Genomic DNA, 15,736 nt, shown 5'->3' with positions numbered 1-15,736 from the left:
GGGCATGAAAATTTATAGACCATTAAAGTTGCTTTCTGACCTGGAAATTTACCACTATAAATAAAATATGCAAATTATTACTTAAAGTAAGCATCAAAGATCAAACACAAAAGAAGAAAAATATCCAAAAAGTAAAAATTGAATACCAAAATAATCACTCTCATGACCACCAATTAGATATCACACGAATCACATTTACACACGAAAACAAAACAAACAAACAAGAACTCGTTGATTAATACAAAAAAAAAAGCAATATTTAAAGGTAGGACTAATATAGTAGTAGTACTATATCAATTATAACGGCCAATAGTGACGGAGAAGTCGACGGAGACGCCGAAGAGTAGAATGGCTAACCCGAGGAAGTTTATTAGACGTGACTCAGCGTTTCTGCTCTGACCAAGCGTTGTTGCTCTTTGCATGAGTCCGGTGAGTGCTGCGACTATACCCATATAAAGTAGAGCCCGACCACCTAAGACGTGCCACGGCATCATCCTCGTCCTAGTACCCGACGATGATTGTGGCGCTAAGAATGTGAACGCACCGAAGAGCCACTGTGAAATTATATACACATCATCACCACCACAGTTGTTTAAAAAATAACATTAAATTAATATTTATGAAGTAATTAATCAACCTGTAAAAAAGAAAAAAAAATAATAATAATCAACCTGTAGACCGAGGAGGATGAAAGTGGTGAGACCGATCCAGGAGTGAAGAGAGACCATGTCTCTAAGGTTTATTTTGTCGTGGAATCTAAAGGCGGCGCAGATTCCGACAATACCTAGAATTAAGCCTATTAAGTGAAGCCCACCGTGAACCATCTTCTGCACTTGGTGCGACGCGTACGCCGTTTTATACGTCATCATAGCTGCATCCCATAATTAACAAATCATTGTCAACAAAAATAATTAAAAAAGCATGCAAAATCAGGAATGTAACTTTTTGTTCTGCAGAAAATCACGTGTGTACGGTTTAATCAGAGGACAAAAATGAATATATCGATTGCCAAATTAGTCTTTGTATAATACTAATTGGGATGAAACATGAGGAAATTGAACGGGCAGTATAATTGGGTTGCAATTTAATTTCTACTGAACTTAACTGGTTCTATACATGAATCATTTCATCATTTGTATCATTGTATGCGTCTTAGATCGTAACGAAATTACCTTGACCCACGAGAAAGAGAAATCCACAGTACATGAGAAATATGTGCACCTATATCAACCAATTCCCAACCAAAAAAGAGAAAATTAATTACTATAGTTCAGTTCAAACGCCAAAAAAAAAAAAAAAAATTATTGAATTCTTTCATGCAAGTATACATATAAAAAGTGTAGAAGATACAAACTTACATTTAAAACTTTAAAGGGGTTGTCGGAGCCATACTCGATGCCTTCGCGGTAATGGAGAAGCCATATGAGCATTAGAATAACCGCTAAGATGCCAAAGAAATGAGCCACAAGTGTAGAAAGCGACGAGTGACGCTTTAGATCCATTCTCAAATATATGATTTTGGTTCTGAACACTTCTTTTTCAAGAAGATGATGACTTAATCAATGAAGAAAGAGAGAGGAGAACAGTAGAGAAGAAAAGAGAATGTGCTAGATTGAGTATCACCTGTTCTGTCGGGTAAGGGTGATATGATATCTAAAAGGGTTATTTATACTAAAGTAATTGAAATGTGAAAACAACCCAAACAATATATAAATAGAAACATAAAATCGCACGTAAGTGTTGACGCCATATTTATAATCAAATATATACACCTCTAGCTAACCAATGTTGTTAAAAAAACTGATCCGGCTAACAAACTGCTAAGATTGATTCGACCACAATCCGGATGAAAATTGTGGCCATTTGCAATCTTTAGACTCCTCATTCCTCAATACTAATATTACAAATGTTCTGCACAAGATGATGATGGTATGCTGATTATGGTGTTGATATTATTATAAAATTATTTAAAATTATATGTATTTGATGGGTCTCTATGAACGCTTACCACCTAACTCATTTAGTTTTAGTACTACTATCTATCTATAAGGAAGATATCAGCCTAAACTATCTTTTATCGGGTAATCCATATAAGTCTAACACAATTCGATGTTCGGTGAGCAAACTAATTGCTTACGTGTAAGGGTTTGGAATATAAAATGACGGGAAGTTTCGATTGCGAAGACAGCTAAGGGTTCCAATCTTTTGGAATTTTTCGTACGTTTGATTCTAATCTCATGTATCTACCTCACTTTGGCCCTACCTTCCATTTTCCCTTTGTCTAGAATTGTAATCTTAACTCTTTTATGTATAGTATGAACTTATTTATCCTTTATGCTATGTTAAATAAAGAGATCGATCCAAGACGTCCAAATAGAGGAGACAGAGGACTCCATTACAACGTCCAAAAATAAAGGATGTTTCGTTTATTCTTATAATATAGAGAGGTAGGACATAGTTATAAGATGGAAGAAATAAGGCTGGTTGTCGCTTTGTTTTTTTTTTTAACATAAAGAACGGCGAGAATAATAGTTTATATAAAAGATGGATTAGATTGGGCTGCGAGTCAAGGAAAGTATCTGCGCCCAACCTCTATAGTCTATACAAAACGTTTGTATGTGTATATCGGAAAATGAAATGACAACACTAAAGTTACTAACTAAAGCAATTTAGGATTGGACACACGAAAAAAAGAGGATTAATAAATTAAGTTGAACAACTTGAACTAATATCTGAGCCGAGTAATAATTAGTTTGGTGTTGATATATTTCCTACATCAGTGGCTTATGTATTTTATGAAATGAGAGTTAAAAATAGCTTCGCTGCGTGGCTCGTTCCGGTTGAAAAACTTTGGTCAATAGACCGACCTTGGTTTTATTTTTGTTTTTTCTTTTCTTTTGACTAAAAAATGGTCAACTATCTTGACCAAAATTTCATCAAATACTTTGACCGATTCAACAATGTAGTTATTTAGGATATCCAGTTATTTATCTTGCTTGAATATGTTGTCTAGATATTCTTCTTTTGTTACCTAGGAGTATAGCAAATATTTGAATATATAATTTGAAAGAGTGTATTTTGATAGTTTTTCAAATGAATTGTTTCGGTCAAATAGCATAAAATAAATGAAAGAATCCATGTTCAATTCCTTTGGCTTGTAGTATAATCAAATACTTAAGAGGGAGAAATATATAGGTTTTTTTTTTGTGAAGTAACCTTAATGTAGTGGCAGGAGATAAGTTCATTTGTAGAAGGCACCATCACACTAAAGATCGAGTCCCGCTTCCTACGAATGTAGAAATTTGGCTAATAGACCAGCCAGTTGTGGTCCAATGGTTGATAAAGATATATATATATATATAAATATAGGTTTTTCATGATTTAGTTAATTGTCTCAATAAATCGAGTATATATCACCAGTTTATCTTAGATGACATATGACTAGTGGTTTACAAAAAAAAAATAATAATAAAATGACATATGAGTTAAAAAAAAAAAAAGGAGGATGTGGACAGGCATGAACTTTTTTACATAATTTTTTTTATAATATAATTCTCATAATACAAAGATACTTAACTAGTATGGTATCAGGCCTTGAAAAATAAAAGGCCCATAGCTGTTTCTCACGGTACAAAATAGCTTACAAGTGATCAAATAAACCAGTTTCCCCTAATCGTTCACGCACACAGATCAACTTATTTTCATTGGGGGGATAATGCACAAAACCAAATCTCGGATCGTAGCCGTTGGATCCAGCAAAATAAACTTTAAAAAAGTACCCACATGCATGGGAGGAAAATCCCCGTGAAGAAAAGTAACGGCTTAGATTTACAAACGTGACATTTGATGCAAACAAAATATCTCACGTTAATATTCCACATTGGGATCTTCCATTAGATTTCATGAGCTCCAGAGCTAACACAACGGGCACGCACGTTAGCAGAACACACTCTTTTTCTTCGCTAATTTGCTCTCAGCAAACTTGTTGGGACGATGACCGTTGTGAGTTCCCAAATTATTTATTAATTTCAACTTTTCTAACCAAAGCCAAGAGGAAACAAATTATTAATAACAGTATTTGTTTTTCATACCATATCTACACACAACAATGATATTGTGAATTTGCTTTATTTATGTAACGCGCATGAAGCAATTGCGGACCTACCCACCTGACAAAGGGTATTAACGGCGTCAAAGTTGCCGTTAATTGCGCTGCTGAATACTTAATTTTACAGTATAATATTTCAATGCCATTATCAGTGGGCACCATCACAGGAGAGGTCCAACGGCTACTTGATGCTGATGTGTAAGAAATGTGTATACATTATCTAGCACTCACCGAACATAATTTAAGCCCCAGTCGTCTGAAACAAAGTCAGACTCACAAGCCATTCACAAAAGTAAGCAAACAAATTATGTGTAATGTATCATACTCTTCATAGTTCATACGAAGTTACCTTATAATCAAAGGGAATGTATGAGAAATTGCTTAAGAGTCTTACCACAGCGTTACAAAATATTCCATGACATCTAATTAAGCGAATCAAGGAGATATTGTTTTTTTAACGAGAAATCAAAGAATCTTCATGCTACGTTAAATACGAAATAGTCAAAACATCAATTATAGTACTAGATGCTTTTAATATACCTCCGGGTCAGTGAGTCACTACTGATGTAGTAAAATTTTGCAGGGGTTAGGTGGAAATAGTTACTTCATGTATTATAGTTCGAGTAGGCAATTAAAGTTGCTTTACACTTAATAATAAGTTCACTAACCAGTACGATACCGTTTACGCTTATCGATCATTCATTGGCACAGCTCCGCGGTGGTGTCAAACGTTACATCCTGACCACTCATCCCTGATGATACTCCTAAAGCTTCGACACAAAGTCATTTTTTCCACCCACGTTGATTTTTTTATGTATCCACACTTGTTTTATTGGAAAGAAAGCTACAATTGACAAGAGAAAATTCACAATTTTAAACACAAAATAAAATAAAACAAATATGAGCTGTTTTTTTATTTATATATATTCCTACCTACACTGTTACAATGATTGAAACAAATTTTGTGTACAGAACTTATAACCTTTTTTTCATCTCTATAGATTTTTCCTTTTCTTATTTTTTTTTGGAAAGCAAAAATAAAAAATAAAAGAGCAGTGTTAGTGACTCTACCTGTGACTATTTGTCGGGACACATGTGTAAGCAGCAAAGCACACCCTATGCTTTCTTCTTGCTATTCTTGTTTTTTTCTCCCCTGTCTTTAATACTACCATACCATCTGTAACTTAAAATATCTGATCGTCTTAAATATATAAAATAATCATTTTTAACGTGATTATAAGTCTCTTCTGATTATTACCATTGTGTTAATCAAAATCTTCCTATTACATTGGTTGATGTAAATGATTATATTTAAAGAATCATACTATAAGATTCCATCAGTGTAATTGTCAATTACAAGAATCTTTCGGTAAAAAGTTATAGCCTTTTAAAAATGTTTTACTGGTCCAATGCAGTAAACAAAGAAAAGTAATTATGGAAAAAAAAAACCAAGCTGACATTATTTATGAAGATTAAAAAAACTTTAAAAGTGTATAAACCAACCATAGCCAGACGTACTGTGGCCTCACATCATATTCAGATATATTTTCCTCACTATCCTTTAACTCTCGTCTCTCCCAACACACCTCTCCATAGCTCGTCCTCAATACGCTATTTATCCATTTATATCTCTTATCTTTTTCTCCTTGCTTGTAATATTAGTATACACATAAACGGTTTACACTAGAATAATTCTACATAAAGAAATGTGGTTCTTAACTCGTTTTCTTGTTTTCATATCACTCTTCACCGGTTACGTTTCTGGATTTGCTCTACAGAAGCTTCCTCTTATACAATTCGACGAAGGTTACACACAGCTGTTCGGTGACCAGAATCTGATTGTTCACAGAGACGGCAAATCTGTCCGGTTAACGCTCGATGAGAGAACCGGTTCGTGTTTCTTGTTCTGTTCCTCTTGAGTCTGTTTTTTATTTTTTGTTTTCCTGTTTATGTTTCTTGATAAGTTTTGATGATGAATTAACAAAAACCATGTTTTATACAGGTTCTGGGTTTGTCTCAAATGATATTTACTTACATGGGTTCTTCAGTTCTTCTATCAAGTTACCAGCAGATTACTCTGCAGGAGTTGTCATAGCCTTTTATGTAAGCAATAATCTCTAAAACTAATATGTTGATGATTTTCACAAAAAAACCCCACCATGGATTCATATGTTTTTAGCTATTTGGGTCCACCCAAAACTAGATATTTCTTCTCATGATTCTTTTGTTTTTCTTCCTACTGACTAGAGAGAAGAGCATAATTCTTGAAAACGTTTTTTTTTTTTGTTCATGCTCAGCTATCAAATGGGGACTTGTATGAGAAGAATCATGACGAGATTGATTTTGAGTTCTTGGGGAATATTAGAGGCAAAGAATGGAGGATTCAGACGAACATATACGGTAATGGAAGCACACATTTGGGCAGAGAAGAAAGATACAATCTTTGGTTTGATCCAACAGAAGAGTTCCATCAATATAGTATCCTCTGGTCTCTTTCTCACATCATGTAAGTAAATAATCTCCCAAAGTTTCTATAGAATTTAACTATATAAAATTAGAATAGAGTGAACAGAGGATTTAGACGGCCAAATTAAAGCCGTTAGATGATGCTTTATGAGTCTTTAAATGATCTTGGAGTCTTGGAGACTCTTTAGCCGTTAGTTGATGTTTCTATTTAAGGAAAGCTAAGCTGAGTCTATGCGAGGTGAGATGGTGACTTGAATTCAACAATTATACTTATAAGTATAGCTGGTGGATTTAGTTTCTTGTTTTGGAAAGTTATTAAATTTACAGCTTTCGATTTTTGGCAACAACAGAGTACCCAAACAGAGTATTTTGGTAAAAAGAATCTAATTCCATTTCACTAAAAAGCTGGACTTTTTTTTACTAAAAATGTCACCGTTTAGATAACTTTCATGTTATGAATCTTTTTTTTGGTTGCAGATTTTATGTAGACAATGTTCCGATCAGAGAAGTGAAACGCACGGCGTCAATGGGCGGTGACTTCCCGGCGAAGCCAATGTCTCTATACGCAACCATATGGGATGGCTCTAAATGGGCAACTGATGGAGGCAAATACGGTGTAAATTACAAGTATGCCCCTTACGTCACTCAGTTCACTGATCTAATCCTCCACGGATGCGCCGTCGACCCCACCGAGAAGTTTCCGAGCTGTGAAGACGAAGCGGTCGAGAGTCTCCGGCTAGCGTCGGAGATAACAGTGTCTCAAAGGAAACAAATGGAGAGTTTCCGACGGAAACACATGACTTATTCGTATTGTTACGACCATATGAGGTACAAGGTGGTTTTGTCGGAATGTGTTGTGAATCCAGCCGAGGCTAAGCGTCTCAGGGTCTACGATCCTGTTACATTCGGTGGGATTCCTCGTGGCCACCGGCGTGGGAAGCACCGGAGCAGGAGCCACTTAGCTGGAACTGAGTCAATATGAATCGGTGTATATTGTTGTTCAGCTAGAGGACATTTTTGGCATGTTCTGTTTTGTATAGGAATATGAATTATGGACTTGAGAATAATGGAATGACAACGATATATTTTAATTTCCTCCATTTCATAACAACTTATGCAATGTCAAATTTGCATAAAATTGTCAAAAAAAAAAAAAAAAAAAGTCTTTTCTTGTCTTTTTTTTTTTTTTTCCTGTATGCATTTATGTTCTCACCATCTTGGATTTTCAACAAAATTGAGTACGTTTGTTTACTTTGTACAAGTGTTGTTGGGTCCAACTCATTTGTTGACTTAGTTTGTCTAACCATATTACTCATTCAGTGCATTTACATATACAAAAATGTGTCAATGGTAATGTCATTTCGAGGCACATCGATGTAAGAACTCGTGGGTCCGTTTTATGGATGACTTGTGTTGCGTGCGATTTCTTCCATTTATTTAAATTGTAATATTGATGTTTTGGGACTTATGTAATACTAGATCACTGCCATATGTTTTCCTAAAAAAAGTTAAATATCATACAAAAACTCGATAAGTGGTTTGGTTAGGATTTCATTAAAAAGTAAGATAACAACGGCTAACACGGATCCTCCTCTATACGTGTCATCTTGGTTATGTATAAGACAATTAATCAATTTGGTAAAGAAAGAATAAAATTCGTAGTTAGTGGGATGTAAAAGCTTGGGTTATTATTAGTCAATATCAGCTTTTACATAGTATTACATTATGTTTTTCCGACTTACTAATCTAAATTATCATAAGCTTAATCAATGAAAGTTTGGACATAAACACAAAATAAAATCTCATCTATTTTGAGAATTCACCAAAATTTGCAACTCCTTAAAGAAAAATGTCGTGGGAATGGACCCAAAACTTTTAACAAAATGCCATAACTTTTACCAAACGTATAAAATCTCTATCTCATTGGGGTCATATGGATTCATATTTAATCTTATCATATCATGTGATACTATGGGCCATAAGGCCCATTTGATTCAAAAGCAACAAAAAGTGACGTGATAAAATGCTTAAATTAACCGGCATCTTTACAAAAAAGATGCGGAATCTCGATTTCGTTCTAATATGTGTATGCATAAAATAAATCAAAGGGACCTAATAATACACTAAACGTGAAACTAATTCGATTAGAGTGAAAACGAATTAATCGAAATATTTGCATTTGACAAAAGAAGATTCTAAAATTGCGTAATTATGAATGTAATTTGTTTTGACAATTTTTATGTAAGGACAAAAAGTAAAAAGAGAGTGAGTGATGAATTCAAAAGCCACCGTTTAAGACTCTTAAACGCATGCGTCTTAACTAAGCCAAAAAACTAAAAATACAAAAAATAAAAATCTTCTCTTACCCTTTACACCTCTTTCCTCAAAAACCCTAGATCTCTCTCTCACTCTTTTAGGGAAGCTTCCCTTTAAGTTTTATTCATCACTTTAACTAAGATTACTGTCTTCCTCTTTATTTCACACACACACAGCTTCAAGTTCAAGACGAGATTACTTGATTTGCTCAGATCTGTTGTGTTTCCCACTCAAAAACCCTTCACATTTATGGTGATTGCTTTCTCTAATATCGTTTTAGTGTTTAGTGTTTTTGTTCATCCGAAATTTACCTCTTTTCTTCTTGGGTTTCATCTGAATTCCCAGGATTTAGTCTGTGATCTCGTTGAATTGAATCAAAAATCTGATCTTTTTTTTTTTTTTTTCAATTCTGCAGATCTGTTTGAAGGAAGCTATGACTTGTGTTTGTTGATAGTGAGAAATTTAAAGGAACCGTTTTTATTTTTTTATAATCTGAAGTCAAAAGATACTTTTTTTTGTTGTTGATTGTTGCCACAAATGGCAATGCCACCAGGAAATGTTACTACTCCTTCTGAGAAATTGCAGTTTCCTCCGACCGCCGCAAACGTCGCCGGAAACTGGATCCCCGACCAGAGAGACGGGTTTATCTCGTGGCTTCGTGCGGAGTTTGCTGCTGCTAACGCGATCATTGATTCCCTCTGTCAACATTTACAAACGATCGGAGATCAGAACGAATACGAGTCAGTGATCGGAAGCATCCATCACCGTCGTTTAGGCTGGTCTCAAGTTCTCACTATGCAGCAGTTTTACCCTGTTACTGAGGTTTCTTACAATCTTCAACAGATCGCTTGGAAAAGACAACAGCAGATGCCGCCACCTCAGAGGCATTACAGTTCTTCTGATCAGGTTGGGAAATTTGGAGGAAGGAGATCAGGAGGGCCTGGTGGGTTTAACAAGCATCATGGTGGTGGTGGTGGTGGTGGTTACAGAGGATCTGATTCGATGGCGAGAAATGGGCATAGTTTCAATTCTACCTCGGATTACCATAGCGTAAGCAGTGATCGTGTTGAGCATCGGGAGGAAGCTAAGCTAGCAAGTGATGGTAAGGCTTTATCTGTTACAGAGGAGAAGAAAGGTAATTGAATAGTCTTTGTTTTGGCTTCAAGGCTTTGCTTGCTTGTAAGGAAAGCAAACTTCTTTTGCTGTTTAATCCTTTTTGCAATTTGGTATGACTGTATGAGATAGTGCATTGTGTATATTGTGGAACATTTTGGTGGTGGAAGATACGGTTTTAATCTGCGGTCTCTTTGCTTTACATAAAATGTAAGTTTTTGTTTGTGTTTCTCTGTGGGACAGATGTTAGCGAGAAACCGAAGAGCGATAGTAAAAAACTGGAAAAATCTGGAACTCAAGAGGAGATAGTGAACCATAAGTGTAATTCGGCTTCTAAAGGTACTTTGGAAAACCTGATTTCTTGGTTTTTCACCGGATATTAGACTTGGTTGCAATGTTCCGATTATGCATTGTTTCAATCGTTCAGATAACAGTCTCAGTTCTGAGCAAAAGCAAGAAGGGAAAGATAAAGAGTGTCCTGCAAGCATGGCAAAGACTTTTGTTGTGCAAGAGATGTATGAAGCGAAAATGGTGAGTTAGATCTTCTTTAGTGTCTGTCTACAGTTTAGGCCTAGGACACTAAGTTGCTGAGTTTTGTTGAGTAGGTTAATGTTGTCGAAGGACTGAAGCTTTATGACAAAATGGTTGACGCAAAGGAGGTTTCTCAACTCGTTTCTCTTGTAAACAATCTGAGACTTTCTGGTAGAAGAGGTCAACTTCAAAGTAAGAATCTTTGTTTGCTCTACTGTAATGATTTAACTTGCTTTTTAGTTGGGTCTTAAACCGTTGGTTAATGGGAAACAGGTGAGGCATATGTGGGTTATAAACGGCCAAATAGAGGACATGGACGCGAGATGATTCAACTTGGTCTCCCCATAGCTGATACGCCGCCTGATGATGAGAGTATCAAAGGCATGTCCTTTATTGCTCTCCCATAATTTCTTCTCTACTTGTAATTTTCTGTGTATAGGTTAACATGAGATATGGATGCAGATCGAAGAATAGAGCCAATCCCATCAGCACTTTCAGACATCATTGAACGTTTGGTCTCAAAGCAAATCATTTCTGTGAAACCAGACGCTTGCATCATTGACTTCTTCAGCGAGGTTAAAGTTAAACTGATTGCTAAATTCTTTAAACCCCTAAAACTATTTTTTTGTTTCTGTTTTCTTAACAAAGTAGGAGTTTTCTTTTGTCTCTCTATTTATTGTGAACCATAGGGAGATCACTCGCAGCCCCATATGTATGTTCCTTGGTTTGGACGACCAGTGTGTGTCTTGTCCTTGTTTGAATGCGATTTCACATTTGGAAGAGTCATTGTCTCTGATCATCCTGGCGACTACAAGGGCTCTCTCAAGCTGTCTCTCACTCCCGGGTAAACTAAAATGCATATCACTTATTCTGCAAAGTCGAGAGATCTTTCAATCCTATTTGTCATCAGTTATTTTTTGGTACTTTTTAAAACAGATCGGTTCTTTTGGTGGAAGGCAAATCTGCAAATCTTGCTAAGTATGCAGTTCACTCAACGCGAAAGCAACGGGTACTCATCACCTTCATCAAATCCAAACCGAGAAACTCCACAACCGGAACTAACTGGGGACCACCGCCTAGCAGATCGCCGAATCACCACATCCGTCACCCAGCTGGACCACCTAAACACTTCCCTGTTATCCCAACAACAACTGGTGTCTTGCCCACACCGTCTCACCGTCCTCCAAACGGAGCTGTTCAACCGATGTTCATCGCCCCTTCTCCTCCTCCGCTCGCCGCTCCAATGCCGTTCCCAGGTGGTGTGCCACCAGGGCCAACGGTGTGGCCACTGTTGCCACCTCATCCACGACACCAGCCGGCACCACAACCTCGAATGCTCATCCCTGGCACTGGTGTGTTCCTCCCACCAGGTTCAAACCAAGAAGTGGTTTCACAAGGCTCCCCAGAGAAAGAAGACAACAGCGACGGAAGCAGCAAGGCTGCAGATGTGAAAACGAAGGAAGAGGCTCGTAACGGAACTGCTGCAGGGGAAAGTGATGGCAGTAATGGTAAACAGAGCAATTAGCTGAGGAAGAGAGGAGATAGAGCAAAGAGAGAAAACTAGTTTTTGGGAGATATGAAATCTGAGGTGCAGTTTATATTTATATAAACTGTAAAAAAAGAGCGGCGAATTCTCGTTTGTTTTTGCCACTTTGAGGAATTATTTTTAGGAGAGAAAACTACAAAAGAGACGAAAAAGCAAAATTTACCCGTTTTCTTACTCTCAAGAAATCATCATTTATCTTTTTTATCCTTTTCTATTAGATTTTCATCTCTGCCACATTTCGCTTACACTTTTGATATTCCTATTACAACTGAACAATCATATCTATATTTGTACATAATATATACCTTTCTTTCTCGCAAACATGTGTCAAGATTCTCAAGATATTAAGTGAAGTTAGTTTTTTTTTCCTTCGAGAAAATCTCATCAAAAAAAAGTTGAGTATGCCAGTCCATATTATCATTTTATCATATAATCCATTATTTACTATGTATCATCTTGTGAAATAATGCGAGAAAATCTCATCCATAAAAATTGGAGTAGTATTCATGTCAGTCCTATAACCACATATTATCATATACTGTAATCCTGGGTTTACTATATATTATCTTATACATGATTGACGAGAATCTGTGCATAGGACAAAAGATATGTGAAATAGTCGTATCTAATCTTTATGGAATCGGACCCAGTTGTGTCCCTAACTACAGTCTACAGTATAGGCAAAGCTTAAATTTTCCTGGAAATTAAGATTGTAAATTAAGTTGTATACAAGAATAGTTAACTAAATTAAAAAAAAAAATTAATCGTTTTAATATATGGAAGCATGACAGAAGATGAAATTACCTGAATTTAAAAAGTGAAAAGAGTAATCCAATGAAGCATCATTGTCTCAAGTTCGATATATTTATCACGTACTAGTAGTAATGACTCATTTGTAGTACATTTAATTCTCATCTTACAAATTTTCAATACTATTTTTATTCGAAAACGTACTTTTTATTCAATAAATATCTCATTGACCTTTTTCTGATGCTGCTGATACGTTACTTTCATATTAATATTGTAAGGGAATTCGAAAATCCAACGAAATACGATAATGAATAATGATACATCATAAACAATTACGTCCGATTAAACTGGAATTTAAGAAGCGGAATAAAGCACATCCTTGTAAGTCTTCCAGTGATGCAAAACGTGTCCAAAGACATCATAAAACACGACACTCAGTTCAGCTTCTGAAACGTGAACCGACATGAATCCTTGTCCATCGTAGTAAAACCTCATCTCTTGTGGGTTCACGTAGTTCACGTCACCTCCTTTCCACGCCTTGGATCCACCTCCACTTGTCATAAATTGTATTTTACTATATACAAACAACCAAAAAGGATGACACTTTTTATTCTACCGCGCGGACCCGTCCGTTAAGATATCTATAGTTAACTAATAGGTGCACACAAAAACAAAACTTTAATAGACAATTTACGAAAAAAATAATATGATTCTACCTGTCCATGCTGCTTATGTGTTCCAAGCAATGATCATGCCCGTTGAGGTAGATATCCACTTCATTTGCCTAGTAAATCGAGGAAAAAATAAAGTAATTAGATCATTATTTGATTTATTGGTGCATAACACATATTTCACGTGCATTTTAATGAAAACTTTATGATATAAATTGAATTGTTTTGTTACTTGAAGAATAGGTAAAAGGTGCTTCTCCAACTCAATGGTGTTCCCGTGGTGGCCTGCGCTTTTAATCGTATGGTGACCAATCACTATTTTCCACTTTGCAAGTGACTCTTTCAATGCCACGTCGACTTCCTGTATTATTACAATTATATACCTTTCGTTACTCACTCGGTAAAAAGTAAAACAATTCTGCATTGCTAGAATGTTGACCAATCACGTTGAATTTGCATGTATACACATTACATAACTAAAAACGAGACTCCATTTGAAAACAAACAAAAAGTGCGTCCTAATATCCAATCGCAACTTTCTTTTTTTTTTTTAAATCCAATCATAACATATGAAAAGTTTTGCCAAAAAAAAATATATGATAGGAAAGTTTTGCATGATGAAAGAATTATTTAAAGAATAAAATGAACTAAAATTTTCCATCTCCGTTCCCATATATAGTTTTCACTATCTAAATATTATACCAATCAAATCTAGGAAAAGAAGTTGTGGAATTAATTGAATTATATATTTTTATAAAATTTCCAAGATCTTTGTTAGAAGCTATATGTAGTTAAATATATACTCTATAGTTATCCTTTACTTTGTGATAGAAAATTGTTACCTTTAAGAGATTGTTCAGATATGCCTGCCTAGGCAATACGCCGCTCCAGTCATAAACATGCTTATTTGGTTGGATAAAGTATTTATCGACGAATGGAGTTGTGTCCACGAACAAAAAATCGACGATCTCTATTACAAAGAAAGAACAAAGGTTGTTTTCGTAAGAGAACCGGGTTGTTCCATATATATATATATATATATATATAAGACAATATCGGTCTCTTCGGGGACATCCGATAAAAAAAAATATATAAGACAATATCGTTTGGACCATTAATTCGAAAGTTCAAAGCACTGAGTAATCACCAGCATTTACAATGAAAGATCTCATGCAAAACCACCTGTGGTCCAAAGCCCTGAGCATGGGGCTAAGTTGTGCCTTTGCGTCACCTCTATAGTCATGATTTCCTAAAACTGTAATAGATTAAGGAAAAAGTAATTAACACAGTGGATAACACCATATATGGATTTAATATATGGATAACACAGTAATATATTGGGAAATGAAGATCCAATGAAAGCAGAATTCAAAAATGATATATATAGTACTCAATATATTACCACTATACCAAGGTTTCTGCAAACTCGAAGCGGTATAAATGTTGGTAAAAGAATCTTGAAATAGAAGATCGTGAAAGCTGGTTAACCCATTGTCGTAGAAGTTATCTCCAGTAGATACTACAAAATCGATATCTGATTTCTCTCCGATTTCTCCCATCTGTTTAATTTTTTTTTGTGAAACAATTTAGCCAAAGTTTTAATTTACACACTATTGAAACGATATATAGAAGTAAGTAACCTGAAGAGCTACTTGGGACTGGTTATATGAGCCTTTTCTCCCCCAGTCTCCGATGACTAGAAAGCTTACTGTACCATCGGGTTTTGTCGGCTGAAATAGCCTCCGGAGTTCCCCCATGGAACTATGTGTGGAAAGTATAACAATCAAACTACAAACGTAGACTATCAAATTTACAGGTTTGTGTTTTGAGGCAGCCATTGAGAGATTAGAAAATAAAAAGCTAAAGAAGAAAGAAAGGATAAAGAGGAATAGTGGACTTTGTGTCTTTATATATGTAAGGCCATTCTGAGGGTTACGTTGCGAAGTCTGGACAAATAATATCTGCCGTTTTGAGATATGTAGGGCATATTTATTTATTTTTTGGGTCATAAAACAATTGTATTTTATTGAGTAAACACAAATGTAAAATATTTGACGTTTCACAAAATAATCTAAACTCCTATATTACGCAAGTAATGTGTTACCAGATTATTTTGATATTATAAAAAATGTTTTAAAAATACGTTTTGATTTAAATGTAAATATTTAAGAAGTGGATATCACACAAATTTCTGTTTTAAATAATAACATTATAAAAACAAAACCTACTTGAAAA

The 15,736-nt window shown here is 35.4% G+C and overlaps 4 protein-coding genes across 6 annotated transcripts; 2 read left to right on the top strand and 2 right to left on the bottom strand.

The window, feature by feature from the left end:
- Positions 1-121: 121 nt before the first annotated feature.
- On the bottom strand, positions 122-2,047 carry LOC104755777 (putative transmembrane ascorbate ferrireductase 3). Its single transcript, XM_087495749.1, has 5 exons — positions 2,009-2,047; positions 1,359-1,911; positions 1,173-1,221; positions 672-871; positions 122-554 (listed from the first exon to the last, which is right to left on the bottom strand). Exons 2-5 carry the CDS (start codon positions 1,500-1,502, stop codon positions 294-296), a joined length of 654 nt encoding a protein of 217 aa, XP_087351875.1. The 5' UTR covers positions 1,503-1,911; positions 2,009-2,047; the 3' UTR covers positions 122-293.
- Positions 2,048-5,303: 3,256 nt separating this feature from the next.
- On the top strand, positions 5,304-7,667 carry LOC104755776 (putative xyloglucan endotransglucosylase/hydrolase protein 28). Its single transcript, XM_010478239.3, has 4 exons — positions 5,304-5,998; positions 6,111-6,211; positions 6,406-6,614; positions 7,052-7,667. The coding sequence occupies exons 1-4, from the start codon at positions 5,815-5,817 to the stop codon at positions 7,554-7,556; spliced, it is 999 nt and encodes a 332-aa protein (XP_010476541.1). The 5' UTR covers positions 5,304-5,814; the 3' UTR covers positions 7,557-7,667.
- A 1,088-nt stretch (positions 7,668-8,755) lies between these two features.
- Positions 8,756-12,401, top strand: LOC104755774 (RNA demethylase ALKBH10B). 2 transcript variants are annotated; one of them, XM_087494503.1, is made up of 9 exons: positions 8,756-9,142; positions 9,306-9,992; positions 10,247-10,342; positions 10,431-10,534; positions 10,609-10,726; positions 10,808-10,915; positions 10,997-11,109; positions 11,224-11,378; positions 11,471-12,401. In XM_087494503.1, the coding sequence occupies exons 2-9, from the start codon at positions 9,428-9,430 to the stop codon at positions 12,057-12,059; spliced, it is 1,848 nt and encodes a 615-aa protein (XP_087350629.1). In that variant the 5' UTR covers positions 8,756-9,142; positions 9,306-9,427; the 3' UTR covers positions 12,060-12,401. The 2 variants fall into 2 exon arrangements, with proteins under 2 accessions (XP_087350629.1, XP_087350628.1); XM_087494502.1 differs by having other exon boundaries at positions 8,786-9,142; positions 9,306-10,025.
- A 670-nt stretch (positions 12,402-13,071) lies between these two features.
- LOC104755773 (purple acid phosphatase 3) lies at positions 13,072-15,428 on the bottom strand. 2 transcript variants are annotated; one of them, XM_087496225.1, is made up of 7 exons: positions 15,142-15,428; positions 14,912-15,060; positions 14,649-14,756; positions 14,344-14,471; positions 13,734-13,862; positions 13,547-13,614; positions 13,072-13,404 (listed from the first exon to the last, which is right to left on the bottom strand). In XM_087496225.1, the coding sequence occupies exons 3-7, from the start codon at positions 14,704-14,706 to the stop codon at positions 13,185-13,187; spliced, it is 603 nt and encodes a 200-aa protein (XP_087352351.1). In that variant the 5' UTR covers positions 14,707-14,756; positions 14,912-15,060; positions 15,142-15,428; the 3' UTR covers positions 13,072-13,184. The 2 variants fall into 2 exon arrangements, with proteins under 2 accessions (XP_087352351.1, XP_010476538.2); XM_010478236.3 differs by having other exon boundaries at positions 14,904-15,060; positions 15,142-15,375.
- Between the last annotated feature and the right edge of the window lie 308 nt (positions 15,429-15,736).

The sequence above is a fragment of the Camelina sativa genome, chromosome 17 (assembly GCF_030686135.1).
Source record: "Camelina sativa cultivar CO46 ecotype springtype chromosome 17, ASM3068613v1".
NCBI lineage: Eukaryota > Viridiplantae > Streptophyta > Magnoliopsida > Brassicales > Brassicaceae > Camelina > Camelina sativa.
This window is presented reverse-complemented; position numbering and strand designations above follow the sequence as displayed.